We start from the raw sequence: 19,486 nt of genomic DNA, 5'->3' as shown, positions 1-19,486 counted from the left end.
GTCGTGCAGTGACTCGGGGGTTGAGTCACCAGAGCACATCCCGCCTACTCGTGAGAAGATGGCAAATTGCGTCGTGAGGTAGTGGAGTCGAGCTCAAAAGGCAAGCCTATCCTAGCCCTGACAGACAGAGACGGCCCTTTCTCTCCATTTCTCCTTTTAAACGCCGATGAAATATGCTCCCTGCAGCACTGTACCGTACTGTATGTACTGTACCTGCGATATCGGTTTCTGCGCTCGCTGCTCGGGTAGAGGGTGGTGTGTGCCAGGCATGCAGTCAGAAATATGATTAAACCTTGCAAGGAGGAGGCAGATAAAGCTACAGTCACGCAATTGTCTGTGGGTGGATGAAGTAGTGTTAGACAGGCTGACTAAACCGCCGGTGCTCAGGCTACAGCGCTGTGTTTAAGAATGCACGGCCAGATAATACGCGCGGGCACAAATGTGTCAGTAATTAATTTTCATACATTATCTCGCTTACTTGTTCAAGGGATGCGCATATTGAAAGGACTGTGATTTCGATCATTAGATATAATATTGAAGTCTTTTGCGATCGTAAGATTCCCATTTACAAAACTGACATACCGCATAGCGGTAGCCGCCAGTAGTTGCAATCAAATGAAGTGGCCCGGGCAAGTTGTACGCTTGGGCTGAGCTATCACCAAATGAGTGAGTGTCTCTATACAGTCTAATCGCTGCGCTGAACCATTTCCTAGTTTGGCTGTGACAGAAATTACAGAAAAATAAAAATGACCAAAAATGACGCAAGAGATTTCGCTGGATTAGCTGTTGTAATGGCGGTATAACAACGGCCTCCTCTTGTGGGCTGTTCTTCAGAGTTTCTTCCTCAGTCGTCCAGGTTGTCTGGTTCTCGGTTGGGTCTGACAGATTAGAAAAGAGGGTCAGTATTATACTGACACACAGCTGTAACGTTGACCTAACCATCTACAATGCGACCCAATGCGACAATGACCATTTAAAACAAACCATATGCCCTCCATCCAGCGAAAAACAAACTTGTTTCCTAAGCTATTTCAGTAGTAATAAGCATAAGTTTCTCTGTATACAGTATATGTTGTAGACATGGGCGTATTTTCGTTGGTGTTACTGGGCCGTAGAAACCATTACTCACCACAAACAGGCATTTTAAGGCCCTTAGGAAACACTGTAGGAATGTTGTGAATGTCAGGGAAAACACGCAAAAGGCAAATGAAGTGTCTAGAAAATTAGAAACCTGTAGCCTGGCAGTGTTAAGGTATTCATTCTAAGCAAAACATCGCTATTGTTAAGAAATTTCATTAAGCGACAAAAAGTGAGTTAAAGCTGATAAGCAATGTGTACAGTTTACAAATACGTTGTTTTAAATATAAATGTACACGTATTTAAGTGACTATTCCTATTGTATAAATTACACGTTTAACCGAACAACGTGTGTGTGGAAGGGGGGAGTGGGGGGGGGTCTATTGTACAAGTTTATTCATTTTAGTTTTCAGAATACAACAAAACAAAGACATAAAAAGGCTAAATGGACACAGAATTCAATGATGCCAGATAAGTTAGCAGTTCACAAAGAAGAAAGGCTATGATTAGCAAATATCACACAGATATACAATGCTGCATATGGTTATGGAGAGAAACCCATTCTATGCGACTGGCTAAAAGCTCAGAGCTCATGTATTCGGTGGGATCCAGTCGAATTTGAGCACTATGGAGACAGTCTGCCAAACTCTCCTACACCTTTGTATAATGCTTCCAGTACATATGTACGACGCTTTCTAACGACTGACACACAGCACCAGCGCGCTGAGTCTTTTCTGTTACAAGTTAAAAGCTATGTAGCATAACAGGAAATGCACGGCTGTAGTTCCTCCGGTGAAAATACACGTATTTCACAGTTTAAAAAAACGGGGGGTGGGGGTGTGTTATGTAACACCCATATGAGTCTGAAGGAGAGATTGAAATGCTTTCTGTTTCTCATTACTGGAAAACAATATGAATTGCGTACACATTTAGATGTGTTAGAATACATTTCAAGAACCGAATGGCTGAACAGCACAGGAATTCTCCCGTGCTGGAGTTTCTCTCAGGGCGTGACAGAGATGACGGTATTTACTATGAGGGCGTGGAAAGGAGATGGAATTGAATAGAATTCCTGACAGCCGAATTAAAGGTAATATCCCGCATACACGCTGCGCGTCAGCTCCAACATATTTCTCAATGAAAGAAAATATGACTCAGTACTGTACTGCCCGTATACTGGGTAGATTACTAAAAAATCTTGATTGTGTGTCGCTGTGCCAGTGATCTTTTTCAAAACAGGATCCGTTATCTCCGTTTGTTCTGTCGAGGTTTACCCGAGATGATGTGTTACCCGAGGTGGTTAGTTCATACGCAGCTCTTGCGTCTCAGACATCGGTCTGGAGTTTGCATGTTATCCCCAGATTGGCGCGTGTTTTCGCCGGGTGCTCTGCTTTCCTTCCTTCGTAACAACCGGGGGTGAACTGGTGTCTCTAATGCGCGCCTCTGTGAGTACCCCGAGATGCACGGGCATCCTGTCCTGGATGTATCCCGCTCCCTACTCGCTTTGCTTCCTAATTGTCTGCTGCCCTCACCAGGAATAAACTACCAGGGGATTGATTGGATGTGTTGACGAGGGAACGGGTGTGTTCTCCTGACAGCATTGCTGGACAGTTTAACAAACAGAAATAATGCATCTTGACATCAGACCTGGAAGAAAATAAAGATAAGACTTCAGCCTTTGTGAACACCGCCCCTGTCTTTCTGCTAAGGCACGAATAACTCGTCTTAAGGGACGTGAGAACTCAAAGTTTTATGTTTCTGCATCTAGTGTTCTGCACTAGTCTACATTAAATGCCATCGGCCAGGAGTTTGCCCAGTTTTGAATTTTACCTACATCTTACTTGAATTTAATATGTAATTTCTACCGTGTTTGCTTATCCCTCCTTTTGGTGTAATTTGCTAACGCGACTACTTTACAGACTGTTAGTATGTAAATGTAACTGTTAGTAATTTGTTGATTAAACACGATGCTATATTTCCTCATGGTACTTCCGAAAAATCCGTCTTTCGGTTGAGACGTTTAACCGAGGTCCTGACTCTCAGTGGTCATTAAAGATCCCTGGGCATTTCTCGATAAGTGTAGGGAGTTATCCCGGTGTCCGGGCCAAATTCCCCCCCTCGGCCTTTACCGTGGCCTCCAAATTGTCCCCATGTATGATGGGTTTGCACTTGCCCTGCGATAGACTGGCGTCCTATCCAGGGTGTACCCTGCCTTGCGCTCGTTGCTTGCCGGGTAGGCTCCGGCTTCACCGCGGCACCGTGTGGTGTAAAGGGGTTTGGCAAATGACATGACTTCCAAAAACTTGTAAAACCACTAATGTGAAGTTTTTTAAGCTTAAAACATTACATACACTCAGAGACAATGGGATACACAACTGAAAACTAGACAAAAATAAATATTGAAAGATTAAAATATTTTTCGGTATGTACGTTATGAAAATAATAGCTGATTAGTATACTCACATTTTGGACTTTGGACTTCAGTCTTCAGTGTAAAATTGAGACGACTTGGTTTTCTGCATAAATAAATCCATTATTTTCTGCTAATGAATAGTGTGAATAAAATATATACACAAGACATGCAGACGAAAGAAATAGACGTATTGAAGAGAGAAAGACTAGTGGCTCGTTTTTTTTCCAAGAGAGTTTATTATTATGGAAATAGGGCCCTCTTGTGGAAAAAAATAAGGAGTTTCGCACAAAGACCAACTGTAAAAAAAGGTATGCACTCTAGCACTAATCCTGATCTCTAGAGAACGTTTTCTCCAAATGCTTTATTCCCATAAATGTAAACACCCAGATGTGTTTGACATCACGAGTAACAGCTGACTTCTTGATCAATCCAAAGAGACCGAAATAAAAATGTTTCTTTTATTCGTTATGAAAGTGCAAAGCGGCTTGGAGGGACTAACGGGTGTTGTAATTCTGCTAAAAAAACGTTTTTGCAGGATTTCATACAGTTCAAATTTCAAATTCGACGTGCTGTATTTAAAATGAAGGTCAGTTTAAAAAAATGAAATCCAGGAAGTTGCAAACACTCGGGCCTTGTATATGGATGTGAGAAAAGCTTTTATAAATCGTTTAATAATGAGCAGCCTTTAGTGCAGCATTGAGATCACTGAATGTCCGCCTGCGCCGGAATGGGGAAAAAGCGGACATTTTTTTTAACATTTCATGATAGAATTAAAGTTTCCTTCTACAAGGGACCTGTTGTACATACTTGAAATTGCACGACTTTCATTCGCAGCATTGACAGATACTAGTTTTGTATCGGTTGTTCGTGATTAGATAAGAATTTGACCGGACAGCCCGTTGATAGATATTGTGTGCGGTTTTGTTAACTCTCAACATCATAACAATGAAGTCTGAAAAGGGACACACAGGTCGAAACAACGTGTATCTTAGACTGTGTGTCTTCTATCTAAATGTTCCAGCTGTTCTTTACCAGCGTGAAAAGAAAGAGGGACGACGCCATCTACGGGTGATATTCTTGATGTCACTACGGTATTTGCAAAACCAGCGGAGGTGTCAAAGGACGCAGTAAAACCCCATTTCACAGCAGACTGTTTTATGTTCAGAATTGCAAAACGGGTTATTAAAAAGCCTGCCAAATCAGTTGTCTGGGACAACTGACCAACGGTGTTCGAGAAGCTGCTTAATAAATTATTGTTATGTATTACAGATCATGAAGCCAAATTAAAGATGCACTTCATAAAACGCCTGTCGCCAAGCTTGTTTCAGTATGAAGTCCAGCGGAATTTTGCGGTGGGTGAAGAGCCAAGTCAGCTCTTGGCCTGTTTTTTCCTGCCAGCTGCCGCGTAATATCATTTAAGGAGCGTTGCAGACTGACGGGTCTCAAAGCCCAATAGCACAGGACTCCTGAAAATATTTCTTTCCCGCTGCAAGAGGAGCGCCCCCAGACATTTTTAATCTCGATTTGCTGTCGTTCTAATTCTCCAAAAAGACCTTCCGTAGAGGATCAATGAAAGTTTATTTTATAATCCCCCATCGTATCCCCCCTACCGATTCCTCTAACGCGCCGAGCGCTGAGCACCAAGGAATATCGCATTACTTCTTCTCGGCTTTTTCTACTTTATTGCTGCTCTGAACAAATCTGGAAAGAAGCAATTTCCAGCCCTGTTGCATCATCATTTTTTTTTTTGTCTAAGTGTTGCTGTACCCGCGCGTATTCTCCACCCCTTTTCCAGGAGCCCCCTCACTCCATTGGCAGAGCAGCGAACACGTTTCGCTCCGGAGAACATCAGTCGCCACAAGTTACCGCAAGAGCGAGTCCGCGTTCCGTGGACTTGCGGTCTCTGAATCATTTGCACCGTTATTCATAGCATCCGCGCGTCTCTCCAGACTGAGGGTCGTGTTTCCTGCAAAATGGAGAAAAAAAGCGAGAGTAACGGGCATGCTGTCTCTGAACGTCCGATAAGGATAGACGAAGCCGACGGGAAAAGTGGGCGAAAAAAGACTACAAATAAGTTCATGCTGTTTTTTAAAAGAAACCTCTTAGTTATACTGACGGTCTCCGGCGTCTTGGTCGGTGTTGGCCTTGGTATGGCCGTCAGGAATTTGAATCTCACCCGGGCACAAATGACATACTTCGCGTTTCCCGGAGAGATGCTGTTAAGGATGCTGAAAATGATCATTCTTCCCCTGGTGGTGTGCAGCTTGATTTCGGGTGCGGCAAGTCTGGATACTCGGTCTCTGGGGAAACTGGGCGGAATCGCTGTATCTTACTTCTTGGTGACCACCCTAATCGCTTCAGCTATTGGAGTAGCTCTTGCATTTATTATTAAGCCAGGAGTGGGTGCGGGGGCTTTGAATACTAACGACCTCGGGTTAGGACCCGTCACCGCCAGCAAAGAGACCACAGACTCCTTCTTAGACCTTGCAAGGTAATATCTGGTCTACCTTTCAGTATGATGTTTGAATGCGTTTAACTATGTACACAGAAAACTACAGCAAGCTTCAAAATGGTTGGACTTTTAATACAATCACCCTAAATGAAAACCACAAAATAACACAAGTTTTCTATAGATATGTGTTAGTTCTCTTATTTTTGTTCATAACGTTGCTAAGATCTTTAGTGAGAATGCCTTTACTGGTTTTTAGAGCACTTTTTATCATTAATTAGATTACAGAGACTGTAATTACAAAAAATCAGTCATCGCTTATAAGACAAGCAGCACTCGCTGGCCAGTACTTACGATGACCTAGTTACATCCGAAAAAAACAAAACAAATGCCCCTTTCAAATAACACTTTTAACTAAATCTTTTTATATAGGGCAATACTGTGACAAATCCTTCTGCACACTTCCCCTTATCCAGTCACAGTTTTATTTTCATTTTTGCCACATTTAACATCTCATTTGATACGTTTTATAAATGTTTGGTCTTAGCTCTTTATCAACATGCAAAACACAGTTCATATGTTTATAAACTCTTCTTTGCGTATAATGTTGTTATGCTTTCTCTTATCCAGTATAACTGTGTCTGGATAACAACAATCTAAGGGGAATTGATTGTTTTTTAGGATGACAACTAGCCTAAAAAGATATTTCCAGAATAAAGGAAGTTTTCAATTAAACAATATGTGTACAAGTGCAATCAGAACTGATTTCTCAACATGAATCTGCTGAAGGGTTCCATAAGAAATTATTTACAATTGCTTTGGTTGCCTATCAAATTACCTACAGCCATTTCAAAATTAACAAGAAAGGACTTTGTTACAGAACTTGATTGGTATCATTGCTCTAAGAAGTTATGGAAGGTTTACCTAGGGTCTCTTTGCTTATTGGAAGAAAGCACATTTATATTATGGAAATTTAAAGAAACAGTTCTTGCTGTTTTCAGCCATATATGGTTTGATTAACTCACTTCTCTGTCCTCTGTTACTTATTTCCTTTAAACCAATACTGTCTGGGATTTATACACTCTGGATTTAAGAAAGCAATTAAAAAATGTATTACAATTTAAATCCCCATAAAAAATAAATCAATAACAATATTATAGGAATGGTTAAGACCTAATAGGACACACCTGGAAATGAATGTGTTTTTAGAAAGCAGGCTGAGCTTTTAAGGCTATCAGCAGGTAATCTTGAGAGATGTGAGTTGTTTACAATGTCCTGTTCAAGGCTAGTGGTTGGGAGAATCTGCAGGTGCTTGTCTTTTCTGGTGACTCACAGTGGAAGAAAACTTTCCAAAATACCCAATATTCTTCCAAGCACTGTGTTGCATAATAGCATCATAGATTTCCCTGAATTCAATGCAATTTGCTATTCATGGCAGTCCAAGTTTGTCACAGACTTGAGAAACCATAAATGCCTGATAAATACTGTCATACAGTGGCCACTAATACAGCATTCATTAAAATAGAAGATTAAAGCTTCATTGTCAGACAAAGACTGCCGGGTGTCAGGCTTCTTCTGTGGATTTGAAAGGATCTCTCACCCTCTTAGGTAGCAGAGTTCTGTGATTTGCTGTCAGTTCAGTGGACGTGGTGTGGTAGCAAGCTGAATGCTCACTCACACCAGGTCTTGAAGTGGTTACTATGTGAACAGGGGAAAGTGTTTTAATTCATCAGCCTCAGGATCCACTTGAAGCCTGTTTGCAAAACGGCTTTGTATTTAAAATCCTAGATGGTCAGACATGGGAAGATAAGTGATTTAGATAGATAGATAAGACTTTATTGATCCTAAAGGGAAATTGATGGATAAGGAGACGGGCACCACCCAACGTGGGGCTCAAACCCACGACCCTGAGATTAAGAGTCTCATGCTCTACTGACTGAGTTAGTCAGGTGCTAATTTCCACGCACTAGTTCTCCCCTTTCTTGCTCAGGAGTGTCTTTAAGTCCAACTTGTACCATTATGAAAGTGGTAGGTCAGGTCTTTTTTCTGTAATTTTGTATAATAGAAGATTGTATTCTGTACATATTAATTATAAACATTAAACACTCTCTTCCACATGCTGTCTGATTGAGTGTTTGGTCTTGTTTTCACCCTGCTCTTGTTTTCCTCTTTATTAAGGAACCTGTTTCCCTCTAACCTTGTTGCTGCGGCCTTTCGCTCGGTAAGACCCCCTTTGCACTTTGCCTTAAATGATTTATCTTGTGCCACGAGGAGGTCTTCCTAAAGCGCAGTGTCAATGCCATGTTTGTTCGTGTCATTTCTCTTTACCTTGTCATTTCGAAACTTGGATTGTCACATAAAGGAAGCCCCATTATCAAAAGGCCATTTTTCAGACAGCCAGACACATCTCCTTCCTTCCTCAGTTACAGAAGCAGGAGGGTTTCTATGGCAAGCTCATTGCAGGCTGGCCATCTCCTCGGCCTGTGAACACATTGACTGCTAACTGCTTTTACTTTGACTTTTACGAGAGTTAAGGTGCCGTGCTTTAAAAAGGAACAGCTCATTCGACAGACCATTTGGCAGAACTGGTCTGTCATGGTCTGGTCACCTAATGCCAGAATCCGAGTGGACCTTCCTTTAACTGATACACACACGCAGGACTTTCCCTTCATCTCATCATCTGAATCAGTTCCCCCAAAAAGTCATAAATAAAAACTCGGATGAATGCGGATCCAGCAGCCGCAACCATTCACATGGCATCTCTCAATGTGGAGAACGACACAGCCTTGCATTTTAAGAGCTGGTTCCCTGGATAGAGTCCAGTACTTTGTGGAAAGAAAAGGCCCTCATGTTTTGCTGGCACGGGCACCCGGTCTGTCCTCGGGATGTTTAAAAAATTCAGGAGTACTGTGCTTTCTTTGCAAAGGCCTGATGCTGCACAGACTGCTCTGGCAGTTTCTGGAATGCCCATACAACTCTGGAAGAGTGCAGATTCCATCTCTCAGTGGATAGCAACCAGCTATCCAACTCTCTCCAGCTCCCAGACTTTCTTCATTACCAGTCCAGAGGGATTTAATCCCTCATTCACCCTGCTACAAAGGGTACAATGTGTTTCCCTTCTGAAACAAGAAGGGCTATGATGAATGCTCTGCAGTAGTCAGGCTTGGCAGCTTCTAACTTTGAGGGGAAAAAAACCCACTTGACAGTATCGGCCTGGGTTACAAAACAGGCGTTTTCCCCTTTTAATTGGTCTAGTTCAACTTTTTTTGACAAATTAATATTAGACCTCGTTAACTGGGTACCACTATTTGTGTCATTACAGAATTAATTCAAACATAGAAAGTCCAATGAGCCACTGAATTAAAGCATGAATCAGAACAGTGCATATAGATGTCTAAGTCCATTCCAGCCCTCTTGTATGAATCAGCTTGAGACTTTTCAGGTTTAGATAGTCTTCTCTCTTTAAAGAAACATATCCTTTTTTTCGAATTTAGGTCTCTGATTGTTCCTTTTTTGGGAGGAACATACAGAGTTTACACTGATGTACATATAAACCACATTTGATATTTTTAATAGACAAAAGAGGAGCTCACGACTTTGCAACTTGCCACATTCAGGTGTTCTGTTAAATGACATGGAATATGGCCAGGAGTTAAAGCACACTCAGGATGAGGAACAGGTTAGGAGAGATCAAACCTGATTAGGTTTATACTCTCAGAGAGTGAAAGCAAAAATGATCTTTCTACATTGCCTGGGTGCTGACTCCTGTTGTATCAACTTAAAAGAGAGTTCTAATGTGGCTGTGTTACACTGCAGGGGCAAAAGAGAAAGTATGTTTAGACTGTAGCACAATCAGAAGAATGCAAAGAATGCAAAGGCACTAAATAAGCTGAAACTGGCATTCAGGACAGAAAACAGTTGACAGTACTAGAAGAAAAAGTGTTTGCACCTGTTTGACCTCAGAATCGTAAACCTTTAGAAGATAAGAGAGTGTGGTAAAATTGCTTCCCCATTATTGGCATTAGTTACTTATTTAAATTAAATGCAAGAAAATAAAGCTAGCAACTACAGTGTGGCACACCTGAGAACATAGAAAGAAAACTGAAATAATGTCTGTAAGGTGAATTAAAACCTTATGTGTTACTCTTCTGTCTTTACAGTATGCAACTGATTATAAGATCATCTCAACTGGAAACACAACTCATGGAAATGTCACCTACCAGAGGGTATGTAGCTACAAGAATATTTCAGCATGCACTACTTTTTCTCTACTCTTTCCTTGGTCTTGCAGGAATGTTGTGTCTCTAGGAGACTTGCTTCGTACGCGATTTTGAAGAATCGTAGCAGTCTGGGTACAGGGTGATTTGTTGATATCACCATGTTGATGGTTCGTCTGGTTTCCTGTGACGGGCTGGGGAAGAGAACAAAGACTCACACTGATCTCTTTAATCTGTGTGGCAGAAAGATGGCAAAACGGCATGTTCTCAAATACGCCGGAAACAGTTCTGGCTGGAATACAGAGGCTGAGGTCAGATGAGTTCTTTGCAGCAAAGTAAACACACTGAGCTCCAGCTTCTTGAGCCACTAGGTGCACTGTGTAAATGCGAGGTAGCAAAGGGATGGAAAAGGGAGAGTCAAACAGGAATGGTAAACCTGTAACATCCAGCTGTCTTTAGAAAGTTTTTGTAGATGTTATCTCTGTAAGGTGACAAGCAGACTCTGTTCACCAAGGCACTACGAGATAGAACCATATATTAAAATTGCACCCTAAAACAGAAACACATAACACGCAAAGTAAGCATTACATCTTTTCTTAGGCAGATATTGGTAGTGCAGGAAATTCACAGTACTGGTCAACTATTCACGTTTGAATCATGATCAAAACTCAAATGGATGGTTTATCTATTCACAATAAATAGTAAACATGAATACTTACAAGAGCACAAGAGCAGTGCTGCTGTGAACATGGGGCAGGTAGAAAAGGGGGGATGTGATATGCCATGGGTGCTATGGAGCTCCTGCCTTCAGTAGTCTTGCTTGTTTAAGTCTCCAGCCTTCCATGTGAGGTGCAGGAGAGCAAGAACAATGCTGTTATGGTGTTTGCTGTGCAATCTGGCCAGAAGAGTGACTGGTAGAGAAAAGAGGAATACTTGTGGATAGTCAGAAAGGGCTTGGGAAAAGCTAAAGTCCCTCAGATGAGAGACTGGTAAGTGGTTTGGCCTCCCTATCTTTTGGATAGGCCTGTGATCCAAGAGTGTACTCACGTCTCCAAAAAAGGGGCCTTTTGTTTTCCTTTGTCCGTTTCATTTCATTCTAAGATGAAGTTGAAAGAGCCCTACTAGCATGAAGTTGTACTGTTAAAAAAAAAACCTGTGAAAGGTGCTTTCTTACTGTTTCTCTGTGGGAATAATTTAGCAGTGGAAGGCTCGATTTAAAAATGGTAAGATCCTGACTTGGCATAGTGTCCCTGAGAATGTGGAGTCATATGATGATCTCCCTGTGTCTAGGTCATGTGTGTGTTATTGCACCATTTCTCTCCTTCTACACTGCAACTTGGAGAACAAAAAGTGATAGCCATCTTACAGTTTAATTGGTGGGTATTGTTGTAACAGATGAGACACGAAAAAGAAAAAAATTGGCGCTATGTACCAGTCTGTGTAACGTCCACTGTATACTATAATAGAGGATGTGAGAAAAAGCAAGTTCACCGGGTCACATGCAAGAAATTATCTATGAAATATCAATCTTGCTCAAGAAATAGATGTCAATCGCTATTGTTCCGTTGCTGTGTTCAAGCAACTGTGACAATTGCTAAAAGAGTGTTCAAAGTTGCAGTGAGTGATATGTCCATACAAAACTGTCAAGTTTCAGGGGTGGATTAAAACTACATTTGTTTTGTCTGGAAGCAGCCAGGCAGTTAGTCAGTTTAAATAGCACTGTGTTTGCACAGACAATCAACTGTACTTGCAATAGGGGTTTCTGTTATAGCAGTAGTGGCTGTGCTGGATATTGTATTGCTACAGATTGATGAGTATAAATGGCTGTATTTCCTCCACATGTGAATATGTAAACCTACATACAAAGCTGCTTTTAATGATTGTGAAGAGGACTAACAGTTCACCTTAGATGCTTAACAGGTGCAATGTCCGCTCTTGAATTTGTAATGTGAATGGCCAGTGGATTACAAAACCCATAGAATAAGCAGTGCAAGACCAGTTCAGGTAACCAAATTAGAAGGAATAAAAAAGAGAGAGCACTGCATGTTGGGAACGACTGAGTTTTTCCCAGACGCATCCCTTATCTTAGATGTATGGCTGCACATACTGTGCACATACAGGGTGTCCTTAAATCTTCTACTAACTGAGTCTGTTTTAAATGAAATGCAATTATTTGTTCCTTTTCTTAAGTATACAGCATATGCTGCCTGGACATATTAAAGGCTGATCTGTACGACCCGCCAGGGCTGTTGGGGTGTTGGTTGTCCTGTAGGGAACCTAGCCTGTCTACTGCAGATGAAGTGTCCCCCTATTTTCATATTCTAGGGGTGCTATAAGAGACAAGTGCTGTGCTGTGCCCAACTCCCCCAGAAGCTGCTCCATACCCCACCAACACGACTGAAAGAGAAAATGAGAGAGGGAGCCACCCACTGCGAAGTGATAAATTCACCACAGGAAAGCACAAATGAGCAAAGGAGACTCCCTTCATTTGGAAAATGAAAAGAATAGAGTAAAAGTGCCCTTTGCCCCCCCCACCCCCGCCATACACACACAGAAATTCTGTGATATTTAGAATTGGTATGCTCCCTGCCCCCATAAAAAGCCCCAGCCTGGCCACTGCCCTGCTGGAGATTCTTCTGATATCTTTTAATATTCCTTTCTCTCTGGTGCTCCAGCTGTAGAATAGTGTGAGTGTTGCCTTGAATCTAGGACTTTTCTTCCAGTACCAGCTGTCACTGATCTGTTCACATGTAGATCCCCGTTGGCACAGACACAGATGGCATGAACATCCTAGGCCTGGTCCTCTTTGCGATGGTGTTTGGAGTGGCCTTGCGGAAACTTGGCCCTGAGGGAGAGGAACTGATCCGATTTTTCAACTCCTTCAATGAAGCAACGATGGTCCTTGTCTCTTGGATTATGTGGTAAGTGGCTGAGAGCTGATGGTCCGTGTTTTTCACAGCTAGTAGAGCTCATGTTCAGAACTTGAGGTGCTTAAAATATGAATGGCAAATAATCTGAAAAAATGCCTATGTAAATGTTAATAATGTTTATAATGTGTACTGAAGCATTTGGAATTTGGACTGAAAAAATCATATTATATCTTAATTTAAATATAAAATCCCACTAGAGCATGCAGTACATGTCTGAATGTCTGTTGTAATGTATATGACAGTTATACTGTACATTACACCCTTTAAAGCTTTTGAATATGTCTGTGCTTGTCAGTGCTAATACGTCTATAAGCAGGTCCTTATATGTCATTTTAAGCATTAAACTCTCTGTAACAAAAAAACAAAGTATATCCAATGGTACATAAAATGTAGTGGAAACGAGGTTTTACTTGATTCACGCAAATCAGCTCAAGACCCGTAATCATCACACAACCTGTAACAAATTACACAGTGAAGGGAGTTCCCATGTGGTTCCCAGTCTTTATTTAATTGTCTCATCTTTATCCTTCCCCTGAAAAGAATGGTAAGGTGGCTTGTGAAGCTGTACTTTCTTTTGACCAGGTATGTGCCCATCGGTATAATGTTCCTGGTTGGCAGTAAGATCGTGGAGATGGATGATGTTGTCCTGCTGGTCACAAGTCTGGGGAAGTACATATTTGCATCTATTCTGGGACACGCTATCCATGGAGGGATAGTGCTGCCTCTTATCTACTTCGGACTCACTCGCAAAAACCCCTTCAGCTTCCTTTCTGGCCTCATCACGCCTTTTACAACTGCTTTTGCTACCTGCTCCAGGTAAGCACGGACAGCGGAAGCAAGCACTTCTGGTTTCCATCCGCACTATCATAAAGGTCTTGAATGATTCACATTGACTTTTTTAAGCATGTGTTCAAAGTCTCCATGCAACACCAAATTTCGACCACACTTTTCCACTCGATGTATTTTTGTGTGTCGTATTCTGAAGTAACTTGGCAAATTCACCTGCATACATTACCAAAAACACACCACATCAGTCAGGCCACAGTTTGTAACGTACAGTATGGTACCAAAAGGTTAGTTTTAGACTTATAATAGGGCTAATCGTCCCATTACAAGCTTCTGGGCTTGATTTTCAATCAAATCAATACACACAAGCATGTATGGATTCCAGTGAGGATCTACTGAAAAACGAATGAGTTTTCCTGCAGTGGACTTTGTGTGCAGACTGTTCCGATGAATTCTCCCACCATCCACTGCTATTAAAAGAGTTGTTCCGTCCACAGGGAAAGAAAGGAAATGTATTCTGTGTAGTCTTTTGTAGGCTTGCAGTGGCTCTTAGCAGGAAGGAGTAAGAGTAAGTACATTGTCAAGAGGCACGTGGAGAATAAGAGGTCTCTCAGGAGTGGCCCACTGTTTCTCTCTCGGCAGCTCAGCCACTCTTCCTTCCATGATCAAATGCATTGAGGAGAATAATGGAGTGGACAAGAGAATCAGTCGCTTCATCCTGCCCATTGGCGCTACAGTCAATATGGATGGAGCTGCCATCTTCCAGTGCATAGCCGCAGTCTTCATCGCCCAGCTGAACAACATTGAGCTCAACGCTGGGCAGATCTTCACCATCCTGTATGTTGGGATACATTTCTGATAACACCATGAAAATACAAAGTCATATCTAAAGATTGCTTAAATTATCTTTTGAAATGAGTTCAGAAAATGCCTTCAACAGAATTAAAACAGCAGCTGTCTGTTTTATCATGATTTTATTTGAAAGATATAAATTATTAGTGTTCATGCCACCATGACATTCCTCAACAGTGTGAAGTCCTTTACCAAGAGAAGACCAAATTAGAGTGTTTTGCAAACACTAGTAACAATGGTTTGCCATTTAATGTAAAAGAGTCAAACAGTTTTTCAGTTTTAAAGCAGATGTCAAGTAGTTGTTAAGAGCTGTCTCTTAGCAGGTCTAACTGCATATTTACACCCATCAAGCCCTGTAGATATATGACATATCTTGGCTCAATATGTCATTATACACGAAATAAGCAGTATTGCTTATATTTAATTGTAAACAAGTATGCTTAAATAACTTTAATATTTAAAAGCAAAAAGTAGCAATAAGTGGTATTTTTTGATGAATGGGAAATGTTTACCTCATGAAAATCCCAGCTTGTGTTCAGTCAAACTATCAGTTCTGATTAAGTTTTCTTTTCTCTTGGGACACCAAGCTGTGGGGCATGTGATCCTCTAACCAGTTGCTGCAGTTCAGCCACCTCTGGGGCAGAGTGTGAGAGCCAAGCTGACCCAGCAAATCACAGTGCCGCAGCAGAGTTAGCATATGAGGGGCAGCAATGTGTTTCTCATGTTCCTCACCTTCCTCTTCTAGTGTGACTGCAACGGCGTCCAGTGTAGGAGCTGCTGGAATCCCAGCAGGGGGGATTATCACCATTGCCATTATTCTGGAGGCCATCGGGTTGCCTACTAATGACCTCTCTCTCATGCTTGCTGTTGATTGGATAGTGTAAGTACCCTGGGCATCCCACCCACCGACTCCCCACACAAGTGGAGTGTTACAGGACAGGATGTTTTTCCCAACAAGTATTAACAGACCAGGTATGCTATTCCCACTGCAGTGATCAAGTGACAGGGAGAACTTTGAGCTGCTGTAGTCTGCCATAATGGCCCAGTCGTTGGATAAGGTCTCTAACTGGGTTTGCTTAGTTTAAAATCTATTTCCCTGTATCTGAAAAATCTCAGTCCCTTTCTTTTTGCTGCCTAAATCCAGGATATTGCACTGTCTAGTTGACAGGGATATAGAATGTTTTTTCTTCCCCCCCCTGAAATGCATACTTTTTTATACCAAAGCCTATAGCCGCTACCCAGAGAAGATCATTGAGCCGTATGCTAAAACTGAACATAATGTTCAACTGTGTGTCCGGCTGTGTTGTACTGTTGTGTAAAGCACCGTATGGATAGGCCCCATCTAGATAAAAAAGGGTCAGATCTGCCGAGCTACAAGACTACTTTCACTGCCATTATGAATAGTTATAATAGCAGTGAAAACACATTGAAGAGTCTAAGCAATTAATTCCTTATTTTTACCAAGTAAGTTAAAAAAAGACCAGAACACTCGAGAGGTAGAGTAACTTGTTTTTAGTCTCTTTTAATATGCTTTTCGACTAAATGACTATGTAGTTCAGGTGGGTAGCTGCGTCAGCATGCGTAGGCTGCAAAGGAACAAGTAATAGGTTTATTCCATGCTGAAAAAAAGAAGAAAGGGAACACAACGTTTCGGCCGTGGAGCCTTCTTCAGGTGTGAGAGAGACACCTTCACACCTCTCTGCACCCATTCTGACTTCACACCTCTTGATTGGCCTCTCTTTCTGTCCCCTGCTCCCGCCTCTCACTCCTCCTCCCTCTCAACCTTTGTTCTCCCGCTACTTTACCTTTGCCTACTGCCCTGTCTCTCTCACACCTGAAGAAGGCTCCACGGCCGAAACGTTGTGTTCTCTTTCTTCTTTTTTTCAGCATGGAATAAACCTATTACTTGTTCCTAAATGACTATGTGTTTGGTAATTATGTGATGATAGGGCGGTATTTATCACTTACAGCAGGTGATACATTTATTTTCCCACGGCAAGGTGCTTGCGCGTTGCGTGCTTGAGGCAGAAACAGCCTCTCTTACGCCTGCGCTTGCTATCCTAGGGACCGGACTACCACTGTGGTGAACGTGGAAGGGGACGCCTTGGGCGCGGGGATTCTTCACTTTATCAACCAGAGGGAGAGCAGGAAGGACGTGCCGGAGCTGGGAGAGGTGCGAGTGGAGGCTGTCCCCAACAGCAAGTCGGAAGAGGAGACGTCCCCCCTGGTCTCGCACCACAGCGTGCCGATCCCTGCGGCCGGCGGCGCAAAGCCGGGCTCGACGGAGTCAGCACTGTGAACTGGGAAGACCTCCCGACTTTGTCAAAAGAAAAAAAAAAAGGCGTTAGTTATAACTGGTCTTTCTGAGATGCCAGCACCCCTGCTAAAAGCTTGAATGATTTTTTTCCCGGCACCTTTTACAGAGAAAGTGCCACGGCTAGGAGGTAGGCTCAGCCATACTTTATGATGATACTAGGAACATAAGAACCACTAATGACATAATTTCTCCTTACAGACCTTGCTGCTGTGTTTGCATTACGACTGTGTGCTGTATTTTTCGACAATTTGATTTAACCGTTATTCATTCCTAACTTTGGAAAAGTCTCTCTCTAGATACCTGAATTCGGTGGTCTAACCTTAAAAAGCAACACACGTAGCACGAGTTTACATTCAGATATACTTTAACTTTGAGTGCCTTTGCGTGTAGAGTTTAAGTAAAACTGTAAATTTTCTAAACATTTCCGTGGATATAAAATCGACATAATGTTCATACTCCCAACTTTTTCTGTCAGAGTATCCCTTTCTCATTCAGATAAGCTTACTGCATGTCAAAAGCTGAAAAAGCATCTAATGCTTCTTTCTTATGCCATTTCTTCAATGATTAAAGGAATCTAATACGTTTCTCAATATTCCAGACTCTAGATTAAAATTCTAAAAATAATTCCAGTAAATAAAAATGGAGTTAAAAGTACAGTAAAAGATTGAACATTACGTTCCAGTAAAAGATCCCTAGGACTCATAATTCTGGAGATGAGCGTTTTCATATCAGTCCACCGTTATTATCTCCGAATGAAGCAGTGCTGCCCCCTTTGGGAGAAATGGTTTAATTGCGTCTCACATGAGGCGTTATTGTTGGGTAACCAGAAATGTTCAGGGAAAACAAAGCGGTAGCAAAAACAATTGCTGGAACACAGATACACAGATCAAACCACCATTCACTAAGCAGATGCTTTCTGTTTTATTTTATTCACAAGAAGATCACAGTCACTTTAAATGTTTTTTTTAAATACATTTAAATTGACTTGAAATGATATTTTTTAAATCAGGATGGAGAGTCATACGAGCAGAAGGGCACGTTGCACACCTAGATCGTATTATAATGAACCGCGGGACACTCATCTCCATATAACTCAAAATAACTGTGGTGCTCTTGAAATCAGCAGAGGATCCTTCCATGAGCAGAAAGTTGTGAAATTAACGGTGATGTAACAAATATCAGAAACCTCAAGACTGCAACATCTGTATAGAATCTTGCGCTTCAGATGCATCTGTAAGATAAAACCGGTAGTACAACGTTTCACTTACAGTATAGACAGTAGACGACCACTGGCGAGGACACAGTCTTTGACTTTAGTTTCGAAAACATTTGCACTCCGATTAGCTGACTAATACTGTGCAATTCAATGATAGAAGCTGGCTAACAAATGCACTGTATTAATAAATACAATTAACGTAATGCACAGATGGACCACACAAAAGATATGGCAACAGATTAATTTATTCTATTTTTTAAAAATATTTACGTCTACGTTCTTTGGCATACTTTACATAATTTATTGAAAATAGTGCCAATATTGTACTAACTATATTTTGTATTAACATACGCCCTGTTCTTTGTCTTGATTGTCACGGGTAGTTATTGTTTTAAATGGCTTGGGCATAGACCAATCCTATATTTCCTAGGGCACTTATTGAAATCCTGCTGTTGTAAAAGGTGCTCTGACCACTGTCTTCAGTTCTGTACTTTGTAATCGTGCTGTCACTTTGTACTTTTCTTTATAATAACATTAAAACTGTGAAATATTGTTTTTCATCCCCTTTATTGTTTTGTATTTCCTGTTTTTTAGGGTATAATTGTCACAGCCATCTCCCCTCACCGCTTTGAAATAGATATTTTGTGTAAGAAAAATAGGATGACGAAAGCATTTCTAAAGAATACGAAAGGATAGTAAAGTGAAGTTTTTTTGAGTCCGAGAAGAACTGGAAGGGCAGTTATTTTATCTAACTGAATTCGTACATTTGGAGTGATTTTTTTTGTTCGCCGGAAGGTGTCGCTGCTCCTTTTGATAATGTCGGTCGCACATAACGCCTTAATCCTCCAATTTTTTACACTCACATGAAGACATACTGTACAGCATCTTGAATTTGTGATCCGCTATTTCCATTGTGCGCCACGAAGTTCAGAAAGTTCATTTTGCATACTTTTAACGCTAAATTTGATTTTGAAAATAAATATGGAGAATTAATGATTTAAATCTGTGGATGTGGCCAGAACAATGCGCGCTGTGTATACGACATTGGAATGTCACCATTCAAAACGCACTTTTCTGTAATCAAAGTATTGATTTTAAATTGTCTAATGAATACACCTACAGTGGATCCCGATGTTCATTGACTCTGAATAAAACGTCATTGTTCAGTAACAGATAATACAGACCCTTAGACCGCGATCGGTGTGGCTTCTTTCTATCGGGGAGTAGAC

At 41.4% G+C, this 19,486-nt stretch overlaps 1 protein-coding gene and 1 non-coding gene across 2 annotated transcripts; one reads left to right on the top strand and one right to left on the bottom strand.

Moving 5' to 3' along the window:
* Positions 1 to 1,946: 1,946 nt before the first annotated feature.
* On the top strand, positions 1,947 to 18,817 carry slc1a4 (solute carrier family 1 member 4). Its single transcript, XM_088609797.1, has 9 exons — positions 1,947 to 2,167; positions 4,760 to 5,981; positions 8,118 to 8,160; positions 10,100 to 10,165; positions 12,911 to 13,077; positions 13,669 to 13,902; positions 14,515 to 14,709; positions 15,470 to 15,604; positions 16,789 to 18,817. Exons 2-9 carry the CDS (start codon positions 5,464 to 5,466, stop codon positions 17,021 to 17,023), a joined length of 1,593 nt encoding a protein of 530 aa, XP_088465923.1. The 5' UTR covers positions 1,947 to 2,167; positions 4,760 to 5,463; the 3' UTR covers positions 17,024 to 18,817.
* Positions 7,818 to 7,890, bottom strand: trnak-cuu (transfer RNA lysine (anticodon CUU)). The gene has a single exon. It is a non-coding gene; the product is annotated as a tRNA-Lys (tRNA).
* Positions 18,818 to 19,486: the final 669 nt, after the last annotated feature.

Source organism: Lepisosteus platostomus, chromosome 17, assembly GCF_059453375.1.
Source record: "Lepisosteus platostomus isolate fLepPlt1 chromosome 17, fLepPlt1.hap1, whole genome shotgun sequence".
NCBI classification, from domain to species: domain Eukaryota; kingdom Metazoa; phylum Chordata; class Actinopteri; order Semionotiformes; family Lepisosteidae; genus Lepisosteus; species Lepisosteus platostomus.
This window is presented reverse-complemented; position numbering and strand designations above follow the sequence as displayed.

Coding starts and splice junctions, on each gene's coding strand:
- slc1a4 (XM_088609797.1), top strand. CDS start 5,464: ATGGAGAAAAAAAGCGAGAGTAACGGGCATGCTGTCTCTGAACGTCCG. Junction 13,903..14,514: donor GCTTTTGCTACCTGCTCCAG/GTAAGCACGGAC, acceptor CTCTCTCGGCAG/CTCAGCCACTCTTCCTTCCA. Junction 14,710..15,469: donor GGGCAGATCTTCACCATCCT/GTATGTTGGGAT, acceptor TTCCTCTTCTAG/TGTGACTGCAACGGCGTCCA.